The sequence below is a fragment of the Carassius carassius genome, chromosome 1 (assembly GCF_963082965.1).
Source record: "Carassius carassius chromosome 1, fCarCar2.1, whole genome shotgun sequence".
In the NCBI taxonomy this organism is placed as follows: domain Eukaryota; kingdom Metazoa; phylum Chordata; class Actinopteri; order Cypriniformes; family Cyprinidae; genus Carassius; species Carassius carassius.
The window spans coordinates 11,650,929-11,666,719 of record NC_081755.1 but is presented as its reverse complement, the minus strand read 5'-3'; the positions used below and the strand labels follow the sequence as shown (position 1 = coordinate 11,666,719).

The window sequence follows — 15,791 nt, the reverse complement described above, 5'->3', positions numbered from 1 at the left end:
TCTGCCACCATCACAGCCCTAGTAAAATTTATATATTTATTGTTTTATACAGCTTAAAGACCCTGAGGTCAAACTGACCGAAAAGAACAATGATGCTTAAAAATGTTCACCGGGTCTCCCTATTAAATGAGTAAAATACATTACAGTAACATTACAGTAGACAAGACAGTAAATCTAAAGCAAGAAAAGTAAATTGTGTATTTACAGATGTTCTCTCAGCTTTTAACAATATACCAAAAATAAATAATTTTTACTTTTATTTCAGAATTCATTGAAGAAAAAGAGGAAAATGAAGAATCAAGTGAAGTTGAGGAGAAAAATCATGTCAAAACTGGCGGAAAACCTTTGATTTGCTCTCAAACCAAACAGAAAGCTTTAAAGAAAAAAATTAAGAAATCTTTCACCTGTACTCAGTGTGGAAAGAGTTTCACATGTAAATCAAGTCTTAATGGTCACATGAGAGTTCATACTGGAGAGAAACCATTCACTTGCGATCAGTGCGGGAAGAGTTTCACACATAAATCAAATCTTAAGGATCACATGAACATCCACACTAGAGAGCAGCAGCACACATGTGATCAATGTGGTAAAATGTTTTTATGGGCTTCACTTCTGAAGAAACACTTGAAAGTTCATGCAAAGGAGAAACCACATCCATGTAATTTGTGTGGTAAGAGTTTTTTGCATCTACAAAGTTTGAAAGTACATCAGAAAATACATACTGGTGTGAGAGAGTACGTGTGCTTTGGGTGTGAAAAGACTTTTAGTTCAGCGAGCAGTTTAAAAGTGCATGAGAAGATCCACACTGGAGAGAAACCTTACAAGTGTTCACACTGTGACAAGAGATTCAGTCAGTCATCAAATCTGAAAACACATGAGAGGATCCACACTGGAGAGAAACCTTACAAGTGTTCACACTGTGACAAGAGATTAAATAATTTATCAAGTCTGAAAACACACGAGAAGATTCACACTGGAGAGAAACCTTATAAGTGTTTAATCTGTGACAAGAGATTCAGTCACACAAGAGATCTGAAAACACATGAGAGGATCCACACTGGAGAGAAACCTTACAAGTGTTCACACTGTGACAAGAGATTCAATAATTTATCAAGTCTGAAAACACATGAGAGGGTTCACACTGGAGAAAAACCTTACAAGTGTTCACACTGTGACAAAAGATTCAGTCAGACAGTAAATCTGAAAACACATGAGAGGATCCACACTGGAGAGAAACCTTATAAGTGTTCACACTGTGACAAGAGATTTAGTGTGTCATCAAGTCTGAAAACACATGAGATGATCCACACTGGAGAGAAACCTTACAAGTGTTCACACTGTGACAGGAAATTCAGTCGTTCAGTAACTCTGAAAAAACATGATAGGATCCACACTGGAGATAAACCTTATAAGTGTTCACACTGTGACAAGAGATTCAGTGTGTCATCAAGTCTGAAAACACATGAGATGATCCACACTGGAGAGAAACCTTATAAGTGTTCACACTGTGACAGGAAATTCAGTCGTTCAGTAAGTCTGAAAAAACATGAGAGGATCCACACTGGTGAGAAACCTTATAAGTGTTCACACTGTGACAAGAGATTCAGTGTGTCATCAAGTCTGAAAAGACATGAGAGGATTCACAATGGAGAGAAACCTAATAGGTGTTCACACTGTGACAAGAGATTCAGTCGTTCAATAAGTCTGAAAAAACATGAGAGGATTCACACTGGAGAGAAACATTATAAGTGTTCACACTGTGACAAGAGATTCAGTGTGTCATCAAGTCTGAAAAGACATGAGAGGATTCACAATGGAGAGAAACCTAATAGGTGTTCACACTGTGACAGGAAATTCAGTCGTTCAATAAGTCTGAAAAAACATGAGAGGATCCACACTAGGGCTGCACGATGTGTCGTTTAAGCATCGATATCGCGATGTACGAATCCACGATAGTCACATCGCAGGGTGTGCAATGTAGGCTGTCATAGTTGATCCGTTATTCATTAACTGTATGGGCGAGCTGCTCCCCGGCCCTTGACGAATGTGATTCGTGGAGAGCGTGAGAGAGAGAGCGCGAGAGAGAGAGAGAGCGACAGAGGGAGAGAGAGTCTCTCTCCCTTGCGCATATTAATCAATTGACACGGTGGTGTCGATATTTAAATCATTTAAAATGAGAATGTAAGTGTGGTCACCCTATTTTTGTTTGTAAGAAAAAATTAGATTAGATTTCATATCGCAATATATATCGCAGAAAATTTAAATATCGCAATGTCATTTTTTCCCAATATCGCGCAGCCCTAATCCACACTGGAGAGAAACATTATAAGTGTTCACACTGTGACAAGATATTCAATAATTTATCAAGTCTGAAAACCCATGAGAGGATTCACACTGGAGAGAAACCTTATAAGTGTTCACACTGTGACAAGAGATTCAGTGATTCATCAAGTCTGAAAAGACATGAGAGGATTCACACTGGAGGGAAAGCACATCACCGCAATGTACGTGGGAAGCGTTCCATTGAGTCATCTTTTATACACAGTCATACAAAATCCAACCACAGTAAGGCCCCGTACACGCGGAGACACATTTAGCTGTATATGTAAATATTTTGTATGGTATATGCGTTTCGTCCAGACTGATCAAGCATTCGGGGGAGTGAAAACCCTATTTTTTTTTTTTTTTTAAACCAGGTCCCAGAGTGGATAAATCTGAAAATGACACCTTTGGGTTTTTTGTGTACTGCCAATCCATATATTTTGTGAAACAATGATGTCATCACCCCAAGTCTCGACCATAGTCAGACACCGCTACGTCATGTTACACCAACAACAATGGAGAACTACATGTTTGTGCTCATGCTGCAGAAGCTACTGAGCCTATTAGCTTGACTAAACTTAATAGTCGAGCAGAACGATATTTGAAAAAAACTCAAATCGCGATAATTTTTCTCTGCGATGTATATTGCGATATGGAAAGTGTTAGTTAAGTCTAATAAGTTACTGCTGCGTTACATTGCTGACAGAATGCAGTTTTATTTTCTAGAGATTGTAAAGAGGATGTAGCACACGCACTGTCAAGTCAAGTGGCAGTGGATTACAGACGTGTGTGTGAAGTGAAGTGAAGTGAAGTGACATTCAGCCAAGTATGGTGACCCATACTCAGAATTTGTGCTCTGCATTTAACCCATCCGAAATGCACACACACAGAGCAGTGAACACACACACACACACACTGTGAGCACACACCCGGAGCAGTGGGCAGCCATTTATGCTGTGGCGCCCGGGGAGCAGTTGGGGGTTCAATGCCTTGCTCAAGGGCACCTAAGTCGTGGTATTGAAGGTGTGTGTGTGTGTGTGTGTGTGTGCAGGATGCAGGAAAATAAAATGATACATGGGACTCCCACAAAGTAGAAATATCTAAACATAAAATGTGTAAAACAAATAAATTGTTATTCATCTATTGCACAAAAGCAAAATGAACTCAAATAAAATATAAACGATTTACAGGTGCAAGTGTATGCAGAGCTTCTATTTAGGCTATACACAAATCCGGCGAAACACGGAAGTAAAGCAGCGCTGCCATTACTGCGTGCCTTGCTGCTAAGGAAGTAGCAGAAGTAGCATGTTGGTCCCGTAGTCGGCTATAGCAGATGTTAGCTGTACGAAAGGTTATTTTTATATAGTTTTTTTTAGTACGTATGCGGTCCAGTGATGCTGGGAAGAGCATGTTGTGTGGTTGGCTGTTTTAATAACAGCACAAAACTACAGGCCTGGAATAAAACCGTTTGTGAAATTCACGAACCTTTGTTGCACATTGACTGCACATGTTCACGGCCATACGGATTACACAGAGTTCCTAGTCGAGCGGAGGAGTATTTATTGTTTGAATTTCATAATAAAATTGACAGAATCTGAGAGCTGAGATTTTTTTCTGTCATAAGTAACCTGCTCTGTCTAGTCTGTCGGTCTCCCTGTCCTCTTTGCTTCGCGATTTTTCTGTCCGTGAGAAAATGGATGTGTGGCGTGAGAGCGTGTGAAAAGAGTCAATTGCGTGTGTCTCACATTTTATTGCATTTGTATTAGTTGTTTGAAGAGTAAAAAAAATCCGTGGGTCTTAACGCAATTACAATCGGCAAGTCGGTCGGACTAAAAGGGGAAAAAAATTATTAATTGGGTCAGTCCTAAATTGACAGGGTCGGTCGGGTTATGGCAAACAAGAATATTTTTAAGGATGGCCTAATAGTTTTTTGAAACTTGTGAAGCTTGTGAACATATTAGCAACACAGCTAGTAACGACAGCGTTCGGATTTATTGTCGTCATCAATTAATACACTTCTTAATTACATTACATATTTTTACATTATTACATTATGTTGTCAATAAATTACCTTTATCAGTAAGTTTTGGCCACTGCCTTTCATCATCTACCCAATGTTCGCTTTCACTAGACATTTTCTTTACTGAGCAGGATTCTCTTTCATTGAATTGTTATTAGAGGGCCCCGGCAAGTGTCACACCGTCAAACTTCGCAGGTACGCAGTAATGGCGGCAGGCAAGATGGCGGCGCCCACAGAGTTCCCGCCGGATTTGTTTATAACAGGGATTGATGCGAGATACTGATCCAAAAGCACACCTTTTGTTAATGAAAGTTTAATTTCTTTCTTTAATGTACGCTAAGCAAGTTTGTCATTGTTGCTGTTTTCATTTAAAATAAATAAAACATTGAACCACAAATTAAGCATTTGTTTTAAAAGGGGGAAAATACCATATTTATTTTGGTTACAATATCCATCTTATTCGTTATTGTTAATAAAGGTAAGATCTTTAAATGCCTATGGGAATTTGTACCATTGTACTATTTTATTGCTATTGTCACCTTTTCAAGTCACCTTTTCAAGTCACCTTTATTTATATAGCGCTTTAAACAAAATACATTGCGTCAAAGCAACTGAACAACATTCATTAGGAAAACAGTGTGTCAATAATGCAAAATGACAGTTAAAGGCAGTTCATCATTGAATTCAGTGATGTCATCTCTGTTCAGTTTAAATTGTGTCTGTGCATTTATTTGCAATCAAGGGAAGGGAAGGTTACTTTGGAAATGTAATAGGTTACAGATTACAAGTTACCCTATTTAAATTGTAATAGTTGTGTAACTTTTTCAATTACTTTATTAATGTAACTGATTACTTTTGATTACTTTTTGATTACTTTTCAAAATCTCTAATAAATGTTTATTTGCAACTGTTAATCATTTTCAAACATTTACACCATGCAGGGTTAACCTTACAGTAGTGCTCAATACTGTCAGACTTTCACAAACCTTCGTCACTTGCATTAAGATGATCAAATTTGAACATATCCACCACAAAATCAGACTTTAGTTCTGCCTTTTACTTTGAGAATGATCTGATGTTTAATGCAGATTTAAAATCATAAGAAATTGTTTAGTGAAACTGTTTTTGAAACCAAATCTTTGCATAATTACAGGAAACACTGCTTCTAACAATGTTTTGGAAAAAAAAGTAAAAAAAATAATAAATAAAAGCATATACATCAACTAAAATATGGTTATCTAATAAGCATACGTCCTATTCTGTGTACTAAACTCCTTGAAACACTGCTGTCTTTTTATATATGATGATAGTTTTCTCAAAACAAGTTAAATGCTCATGAAGTGATTCAGAGCAGTTCTAGAGATTATGTTTAATCTGTGTACTCTTGTACTCGTATATCGAGGCAGCAGAGGTGGAAAACACTGCAAGCTTCAGTAGGCCTATGTGTAGTTCAGACCGGGAAAATGTCAAACTCGTTCAAAAAAATTAATGGACAAAACTATTTTGTGTATGGACCTGACATAAAAAAGGTTTAAATCTTTAGCTTGTGGACATGCAAAATAATTAAAAGTTCTCTCCTGACCTGCATCTTCACTTCCATTTTTCTTTTCAGTCTCTTTATTTTGCAGTTATCCATCTCTCTCATGAATTTAATACTCAAGATTTAACAAAACTATACTTTATAAATTGCCTACATGTCAAAATGAGTGCATCACTACAATATATTTATAGAAAAATCCTAATACTGAACATGAGTCATGTTTTTCCCTTACAAAAATGTTTTTATTATATAAAAGTACAGTAACCATTGTTTATTTATTTATTTTTTGAAAATGGATTACCATTTTTCTTTATTTTTAAATAAATGTGTAAATGTTTAATTTGTGGCATGGCTTAAAAATAGTAACCTTTGTCTCTGGCTTTGTAGCAAAATATTAAAACATTTATTTTCGTAAGGGTTGTATAGTTGTCTGTAGTAGCTCCCCATCCGGTGTTATGGGAAGTGTTCCCGGTTCCGGTTTACCTAATTAATGCAGCCTAAAAATCCTTTACCGGATTTGGATATTAAAAGCATATTAGTATGTTATGTGTAAGCCAGGTTAAAGAGATGGGTCTTTAATCTAGATTTAAACTGCAAGAGTGTGTCTGCCTCCCGAACAATGTTAGGTAGGTTATTCCAGAGTTTAGGCGCCAAATAGGAAAAGGATCTGCCGCCCACAGTTGATTTTAATATTCTAGGTATTATCAAATTGCCTGAGTTTTGAGAATGCAGCGGACAAATGGAGGATTATAATGTAACAGGAGCTCATTAAAATACTGAGGTGCTAAACCATTTAGGGCTTTATCAGTAATAAGCAATATTTTAAAATCTATACGATGTTTGATAGGGAGCCAGTGCAGTGTTGACAGGACCGGGCTAATATGGTCATACTTCCTGGGTCTAGTAAGAACTCTTGCTGCTGCATTTTGGACTAGCTGTAATTTGTTTACTAAGTGTGCAGAACAACCATCCAATAAAGCTTTACAATAATCTAACCTTGAGGTCATAAATGCATGGATTAACTTTCTGCATTTGACATTGAGAGTGTAGGCCGTAATTTAGATATATTTTTGAGATGGAAAAATGCAGTTTTACAAATGCTAGAAACGTGGCTTTCTAAGGAAAGATTGCTATCAAATAGCACACCTAGATTCCTAACTGATGATGAAGAATTGACAGAGCATCCATCAAGTCTTAGACAGTGTTCTAGCTTATTACATGCAGAGTTTTTAGGCCCTATAATTAACACCTGTTTTTTCAGAATTTAGCAGTAAGAAATTACTCGTCATCCAGTTTTTTATATCGACTATGCATTCCATTAGTTTTTCAAATTGGTGTAATTCACCGGACCGCGAAGAAATATAGAGCTGAGTATCATCAGCATAACAGTGAAAGCTAACACTGTTTCCTGATGATATCTCCAAAGGGTAACATATAAAGCCTGAAGAGTAAAGGCCCTAGTACTGAGCCTTGAGGTACTCCATACTGCACTTGTGATTGAATTATGTTTTAATTAACAGTCTAATAATGAACCACAAATTACTGTAGTTTTAAAGAAAGGGGAAATCCAAAGTCTTTTAAATTTTGTGTGTTACAATGCAATACAATTTTGTTACAATAAACTATTTTCCTTATTCATATTGTTAATGAAAGTTCAAAGTTTAATATAAGAGAATTTGTCATCCCACTGTTTTAGACGGTTTCATTATTAATAATAATAGGCTAATAATGAGCCACAAACTAAGCATTCGTTTGAAGTAAGGGGAAAATGTAGATTCATTATGCATATTTTTATTGTGCGATAACTGATATTTGAAAGATTGCGATGAACTGATGTCTTTTAGAGATTATGAATGCAGCGGTCTTTGCTGGCTTTCCACCAAACCGTATAAACCATGCACACAGCAGCCGCTTGCTTTAGTTAAGAATAACCGTTTTGTGAATGTTGATGCTGTAGTAACAAACATTTATTAGGAGCGTGTATGCTGGGATTTCATCAATTTCATGGAGAAAAAGGTAGTTGGTAGACTACCAAAATGCTTAATACCGCCACGCGTTCCACCGCCACAGGGCCGCGGCGTTAACTGCAAGTCAGTCGCATGTTAAAATCATTAGCGAAACTACAACCAGGTGGCACAAAGAGGGATGCAAAACATTTTTTTTTTTTGAGCAAGGTGCCACTGTCGGGAGTCAAAAGATAATAACATCATAATTGGAGTTGCCAATTAACTTCAGATATAGAGAATAAAAGAAAGAATCTCAATTAGCCATTATTTTCCATTTATAATGTTTATTATTGTAGAAAATAAGTGTTTATTCTTTAAGAAGGTACAGAATAAGGAATGATCCAAATATTTGTAATGATAATACATTTTGAATAATATAGGCCTATATCTGCCTGTCAATTCTCTATTTAACAGCATTAACTTAAAATGAAATACTCTTTCTTCAGGCAGACTGAATGTTTTCCTACCTTGCTAAATGTTGGGTCAGTTAGCACGAGTCGCTGTGAAGCAGGAGCAGCTGCGGAGGATTCCGCTTGGTCTTAAAACCTTCCACAGCATACGTTCACAAATTGCAATGATTTTCGTAAAAATAATGATTAATTCTCAATTGATCATTTATATGTGCTGCGAGTAATAATGAATAAAAAGAGTACGGCTGCTGTGAGTGCAGGCATGTCTTAACCCAGTAACATGTAAACACACCGTTCCTCACGGCCAAAAAACAGTCCGAGTTCAGTTAAGCTGGAGGGAGCTGGGGTTTTTGGGGTAGTTCTGTGTAGCTTGTGGGGCTTGATATAAAAGGTGTGAATTTCTTGCTCTTTCATATGGACAGTGTCTTATGAGGGTTTCAAACTTGCAGAGCAGGTTTAGCCAAAGTAGAACAATTGCCTCATAACGTTGAAGAAAGGTTTTGATCCACTTCAAATGTTGACTACTGTATAGCGCAATATAGTTTATTAACTTAATTTCAGAGGAAGTTGCCTTAAAAGAAAGCAAACTGTTGCATTAATTTTCTTTTGTTTAATCTAAACAGTATTTTTTAGAGTGTGAAATATAGCCTATATCTTCATATTTTTCTAAATCCCAAACAGAGTCCAGACATCAGTACAGTATCCGTCTATAAACATGTTTTATAGGCTTTTTTAGATTTAGGAAATACACATGCATTGCAGATGTGACAAAAAAACTCCAGAGTTTTTGGAGACATTATTACAACCCGAATTCCGGAAAAGTTGGGACGTTTTTTAAATTTTAATAAAATGAAAACTAAAAGACTTTCAAATCACATGAGCCAATATTTTATTCACAATAGAACATAGATAACATAGCAAATGTTTAAACTGAGAAAGTTTACAATTTTATGCACAAAATGAGCTCATTTCAATTTTGATTTCTGCTACAGGTCTCAAAATAGTTGGGACGGGGCATGTTTACCATGGTGAAGCATCTCCTTTTCTTTTCAAAACAGTTTGAAGACGTCTGGGCATTGAGGCTATGAGTTGCTGGAGTTTTGCTGTTGGAATTTGGTCCCATTCTTGCCTTATATAGATTTCCAGCTGCTGAAGAGTTCGTGGTCGTCTTTGACGTATTTTTCGTTTAATGATGCGCCAAATGTTCTCTATAGGTGAAAGATCTGGACTGCAGGCAGGCCAGGTTAGCACCCGGACTCTTCTACGACGAAGCCATGCTGTTGTTATAGCTGCAGTATGTGGTTTTGCATTGTCCTGCTGAAATAAACAAGACCTTCCCTGAAATAGACGTTGTTTGGAGGGAAGCATATGTTGCTCTAAAACCTTTATATACCTTTCAGCATTCACAGCGCCTTCCAAAACATGCAAGCTGCCCATACCGTATGCACTTATGCACCCCCATACCATCAGAGATGCTGGCTTTTGAACTGAACGCTGATAACATGCTGGAAGGTCTCCCTCCTCTTTAGCCCGGAGGACACGGCGTCCGTGATTTCCAACAAGAATGTCAAATTTGGACTCGTCTGACCATGAAACACTATTCCACTTTGAAATAGTCCATTTTAAATGAGCCTTGGCCCACAGGACACGACGGCGCTTCTGGACCATGTTCACATGGCTTCCTTTTTGCATGATAGAGCTTTAGTTGGCATCTGCTGATGGCACGGCGGATTGTGTTTACCGACAGTGGTTTCTGAAAGTATTTTCCTGGGCCCATTTAGTAATGTCATTGACACAATCATGCCGATGAGTGATGCAGTGTCGTCTGAGAGCCCGAAGACCACGGGCATCCAATAAAGGTCTCCGGCCTTGTCCCTTACGCACAGAGATTTCTCCAGTTTCTCTGAATCTTTTGATGATGTTATGCACTGTAGATGATGAGATTTGCAAAGCCTTTGCAATTTGACGTTGAGGAACATTGTTTTTAAAGTTTTCCACAATTTTTTTACGCAGTCTTTCACAGATTGGAGAGCCTCTGCCCATCTTTACTTCTGAGAGACTCTGCTTCTCTAAGACAAAGCTTTTATAGCTAATCATGTTACAGACCTGATATCAATTAACTTAATTAATCACTAGATGTTCTCCCAGCTGAATCTTTTCAAAACTGCTTGCTTTTTTAGCCATTTGTTGCCCCCGTGCCAACTTTTTTGAGACCTGTAGCAGGCATTAAATTTTAAATGAGCTAATTAAGTGGATAAAAGTGTAAAATTTCTCAGTTTAAACATTTGCTACGTTATCTATGTTCTATTGTGAATAAAATATTGGCTCATGTGATTTGAAATTCCTTTAGTTTTCATTTTATTAAAATTTAAAAAACGTCCCAACTTTTCCGGAATTCGGGTTGTATTATATAATAATAATAATATTAGTATTATTATTGTTTGTATTTACAATGCACAAACCAGAAGGAATAATATCTGCAGAGAAGGGTTGGCCGTTCTCAAAAGATAAAATATAAATTATAGTAAACAGTATTTTTTAGATTGTGAAATATAAATTCTCACAGAATGTAGCTTTTCTCTTTATATTTTTCTAAATCCCAAACAAAGTCCAGACATCAGTAAAGTGAATAAATATACCGCCGAGGTGTCTACTTATCAAAAATTAAAAGACCTTTACACAAAGGATCATATGCATGCTATTGTTATTAAACAGTACATAAATATAAGGCATATATATATATATATATATACATATATAGATAAAAATTGAGTATTTTCTGTTTCAGCTATTTGATCGCGCTGGTGCCTCGCGCACATATTCATCTAGCAGCCATTCACCGTTCAACACGTGGCAGATCTGCCTCGGGTTGCTCAGCTGCGGACGATTTAAAAATGTTTGATATAAAGGTTGTTGTCCCATTTTATACAGGAATTGTTCATTAAAAAAATCGAATTATATTGTTAGTACTAATTATATTGTTAAAACAAGTTCATTTAGGCTATTTAACATGCACTGTGACATTTTACCCTTTTTAACTTATTCTCATAGAAATTAAGTGTTTATTCTTTAAGAAAATAAGGGAAAAAATAAGGGATGATCCAAGTATTTGTTTTGGTTCACCTATTTATGTAGGCTACAATTATTAAATAAATAAATAAAGTCATTAAAAATGCCATCAGCCTGAGTAAATTTGACCATTATAGAATTGTGACTTTAAAGGTTAGTGATTTAGGAGGTGAAAATTCTGTGAAATTACAAATGGCAATGGATTTTAGAGCATAACAACTGAAGGTTTATGAAATGTTAGCCAATTAAGCATTTTTTTAAACAATGGAACTTAAAGTTGTAAACTAAAATATTATTTCAACCATATAGCCTGTGAATAAATAATAAAATGCATACTTTTCATAATATTTCATTATTCATAAAATGCATAAAGTTTCTGGTGTTTGGATTTGTACTTCAATATAATGAGCTCCAAGTTTAAGAAAGCCCTAGACTAGGTTTTCTCTCTCTCTCTTTCTCTCTCTCTCTCTCTCTCTCTCTCTCTCTAACAGCATTAGCTCAATGAAATACATCTTCCTTCAGTTAGAATTAATGTTTTCCTGCCTTGCTAAATGTTGGGCTCTTGATCAATAAGTTGTAGTCACCTCAATCTGATTTAGTAAAGTCAAACCGCAGACGCTGAAGCTGCGTCAGTTAGCGGAGTCCTGGGCGCTGTAAGGCGGGAGCAGCTGCAGAGGATTTTGCTTGGTCTTAAAGCCTTCCGCAAACTCCCACAATCACAAATAACAATGATTTTCGTAAAATAATGAATAATTATCAATTGATAATTTGTTATTACCATTATGTTCTTGTGAAAATAATAATATGGGCTGTGAGAAAATAATGAATAAAAAGAGAACGGCTGCTGTAAGTGCAGGCATGTTTCAGCCCAGTAACATGAAAACACACTGTTCCTCACAGCCGACAAACAGACTGAGTTCAGTTCAGCTGGAGAGGGTTGGGTTTTTGGGGGTGGTTATGTATGGCTTGTGGGGGTCGAGATAAAGGTGTGAATCTCTTGCTCTTTCATATGCACAGTGTCTTATGAAGGGTTTCAAACTTGCTGAGTGGGTTTGGTTATACACTAAAAAATGGTCTGCCCCCACTTAAGATTTTTCCAGTTCTAGTCGTTCATTTGTTATATTCAACTAATCAGAGGTTTATATTACATTTATATAATCAAGTCTTAATATATTCTGCGCTCAAGCACATGCATTAAGTGTGAAAAATGAGACAATTTATTTATTAATAAACAAATGTTTTGTTGTCTGCTGCAAGATGAAATTCACAGTGCTGGCTCTCTCCGACGAGAGAAATTCAACATTCACAGACTACACAATGTTTTCATTTAAAAGACATTTCAAGCTTTCTGTAGATATATTTTTAATGTATGTGAGACACCGTAATTTTAAGGAAATTCATTATCAGGGAAAAATTTAAGTGATGGCCTCCCTGTCGGATTAATATTTTTTTATATTTTTATATTTATATACACTTATATAAATATATTAATATTTATTCACATTTTGCATATGCATTACAACGTAAATAATTTTTTACATGCAATTATCCAAAATAAAACCAAACAAGATTTGTAATGAATATAAAACAAATAAGAATAAATGCTGCACATCCAGCATCACACACGCAGTGCAAATCCTGCACATATTTTACACACCTGCATTTAAATGCAGCTGCAATTTTTTTTATGTGTAATTCACATTGGTTTGCAGTTTTAATCTGAACAGCTCTTAACACCAAGTGGATGGTTAGATGCACGATGGGCTAGTATTAGGGCTGCACGATGTGTCGTTTAAGCATCGATATCGCGATGTACGAATCCACGATTTATGTGTTGAAGATAGTGGCCAAAAGACGAGTAGACTACAGAATAATTAAAACAAGGATAAAATGACCTGCTTAAATGTTGAGTAAGGCAGCAAGTTTAAAAATGAATAACGAAGGAGAAAAAAATGCTCCCGAGTGGAGGAAAGAAAAACATGGAGCAGACACAAAAAATGCTTCCTGAAATACATCAGATCGAAAGTCGTGCCGAGTGACACAAAAAAAAGGGAAATACTGTGTTCACAGTCACAAAATTTGATCTATTGATTCGTGTTCATGTCACGAACTGCCGTGAACAACGTATTTATGCATTTTCAAGCAAGCTTTCGTGTTTATGTGTTGAAAGAAAATTAGGATATCATTAAAAGAGAATCGCTGCGGGTCCTTAGGCAGTTTTAGCTGAAGTCTTCAATATAGATAAATGTAAGGCTCATGGCTACTGTAGTCTACTGTTAGATTTGACACACCAAATAGATGGAAAAACTGCATTTCTCAGAAAAGAAATAGCAACATTTAAGGGTTGGCCGTAGCACAATGGTTAGCAGCATACAGAATATAAAGCAATAAAACAAGGATAAAATCTCCTGGTTAAATGTTGAGTAATATAGTGTTTAAAGTTTCAAAATAAATAACAAATAAGAAAAAAACAATGCTCCCACGGCAGAAAGAAAAATGTGAAGATGACACGAAAAATGCTTCCTATTGAAATACATTAGATCGAAAGTTGTGCTTAGTGACACGGAAAAAAAAGGGAATTTCGTGTTCACAAACACGAATCAATAGATTACATTTCATGACTTTGTCACGAACTGCCGTGAGATGCTTCAGCGTGTAGGGTCCCCTTTACGTCGAGCGGACGTTCGCGAAGACGTCCTCCGGACATTCATGGGGACGTTTAGGGGACTTTCACTTTACATCCTCTGAATGTCATTTTATTTTACTTTTAGGCTAATCAAAGACAACAGACACGTTGTATAAGCAAAATATGTATATTTTAACTGAACAATCGTAAAGTTGGAGTGCACTTTTCGTGTGTGTGTGTGTGTGTGTGTGTGTGTGTGTGTGTGTTGGTGTCCGCGTGTCTCTGGTTGTCAGCTGTGATTAGTCCGGTAGCAATTCTTCCCTTTGTCTTCTAACCTAAAACAACAATATGAACACATTCAGTAGTGTTATGATTTTATGTGTCTAGGACTATCGTTAATCCATTGACAAAAGATTTACATTTACATTTAATCATTTAGCAGACGCTTTTATCCAAAGCGACAGTCAGATGAACAAGAGAACAACAACAGTATACAAGTGTCATGACAAATCTCAGTCTAGTATAGAACACCTTTTTTTTTCTTTTTTTTTTTATAAATGAAAAGACAAGAAAAGGAAAAAGTGCTTGTGTTAGTTGGTTAAAGGCAGGGTAGGTAATACATGCATAAACAACTTTCTTCCAAATTTGTTTAAACTGCGAGCTCAGTTCAGCAAGGAATCCGCAGGATTAATAAGCTCTGCTGTCTGCCGCTTCTCTCCTGTTGAAGATGAACTGAGCTCGCGGTTGCCGCTTGTGCAGTACAAAATTTAGCTGGATTTTTTGTTTTCTGTTTCTTAAACAAAACGAAAAAAAAAAACGAAAATCAAACCGTTTCTCATTTATCTTTATTTATTTTTAAATAGAAAATCAAATGACCAAAATATACACGGACCATTTGGAAAACAAAATACAGCCATTTCTGCTTTTTTTCTTTTAAACAAAAAACCAAGCTGCACTCTTTTTTAAATTTCATCTTTCATTCCGGAATAGAATAATGAATAATGAAAAAGTATACGGACCCACAAACCTTTATATTAAACTCTTTTATTTTAGGTACACTTGGGTACATTAAAACAGAACCCATCTCTAATTTTCAAATGCATACAATTGTTAAATAAATATAATACAGATTTTAATGCAAGATAAAAAAAATGTATGCTGAAAAAAGTCAGAACAGTCGCATTCCTAGAACAAACAGGATCGAGATATTTCATTTTTAAGACAAAATAATCATAAAATTTTACAAAATTTGCGGTAACATTGAGGCTACAAGCCTATGAACAATGAAGGACAACTAATACTGGCTTATTGGTGATAGTTCGCGCAAAAAAAAAAAAAATCATGTCACCATTTATGTAGGCTATTATTAATCATGTATAATATTTTTTCTTCTGCTGAACAAAAAAAAGTGAAGATTAAAAAAAGTCATTTTTCTTTCTTTTTTTATTATGGAAGTAAACTTTTGTGTTCAAAATAAAGGAAATTCAAACATGAATACATTCATTAATTATAATTTTTACAACTAACACGTTGTGTGTTACGACTAACATTTTAACACTAGTACTAACAGTAGGCTCAAAGTACAGAAACATTGCCTCATTGGAAACTAATTTTTTTGCAAGAAAAGGAGTTGGTCAACGTGCTCTGGCAGAAGGCAACTTCTTTGAGCTGTAATAATATCTCCAGCTGTGGAGAAAATTCTTTCAGCTGGGACACTGGTCCCTGGAACACAAAGGTAGCGCTTTGCCTGGAGGGACAAAAGTGGGTACACTCCTTCATGCTTACACCACCACTTAAG

At 36.1% G+C, this 15,791-nt stretch overlaps 1 protein-coding gene and 1 pseudogene across 3 annotated transcripts in view; both read left to right on the top strand.

The window, feature by feature from the left end:
• Nucleotides 1-2,105, top strand: part of LOC132148387 (zinc finger protein 883-like) — a 203,032-nt gene extending 200,927 nt beyond the window's left edge. Inside the window, exons 2-3 of one of the 3 annotated variants that reach the window (XM_059557208.1) lie at nucleotides 266-734; nucleotides 777-2,105. In XM_059557208.1, coding sequence (XP_059413191.1) covers nucleotides 266-734; nucleotides 777-1,923 — 1,616 coding nt within the window. In that variant the 3' untranslated portion in view covers nucleotides 1,924-2,105. Of the gene's footprint in view, nucleotides 1-265 lie in introns of all 3 variants that reach the window. The other 2 variants (XM_059557338.1, XM_059557163.1) reach the window with 2 other exon arrangements.
• LOC132146673 (zinc finger protein 501-like) overlaps nucleotides 1-2,676 on the top strand; it is a 306,725-nt pseudogene extending 304,049 nt beyond the window's left edge.
• The last annotated feature ends 13,115 nt before the right edge of the window (nucleotides 2,677-15,791 follow it).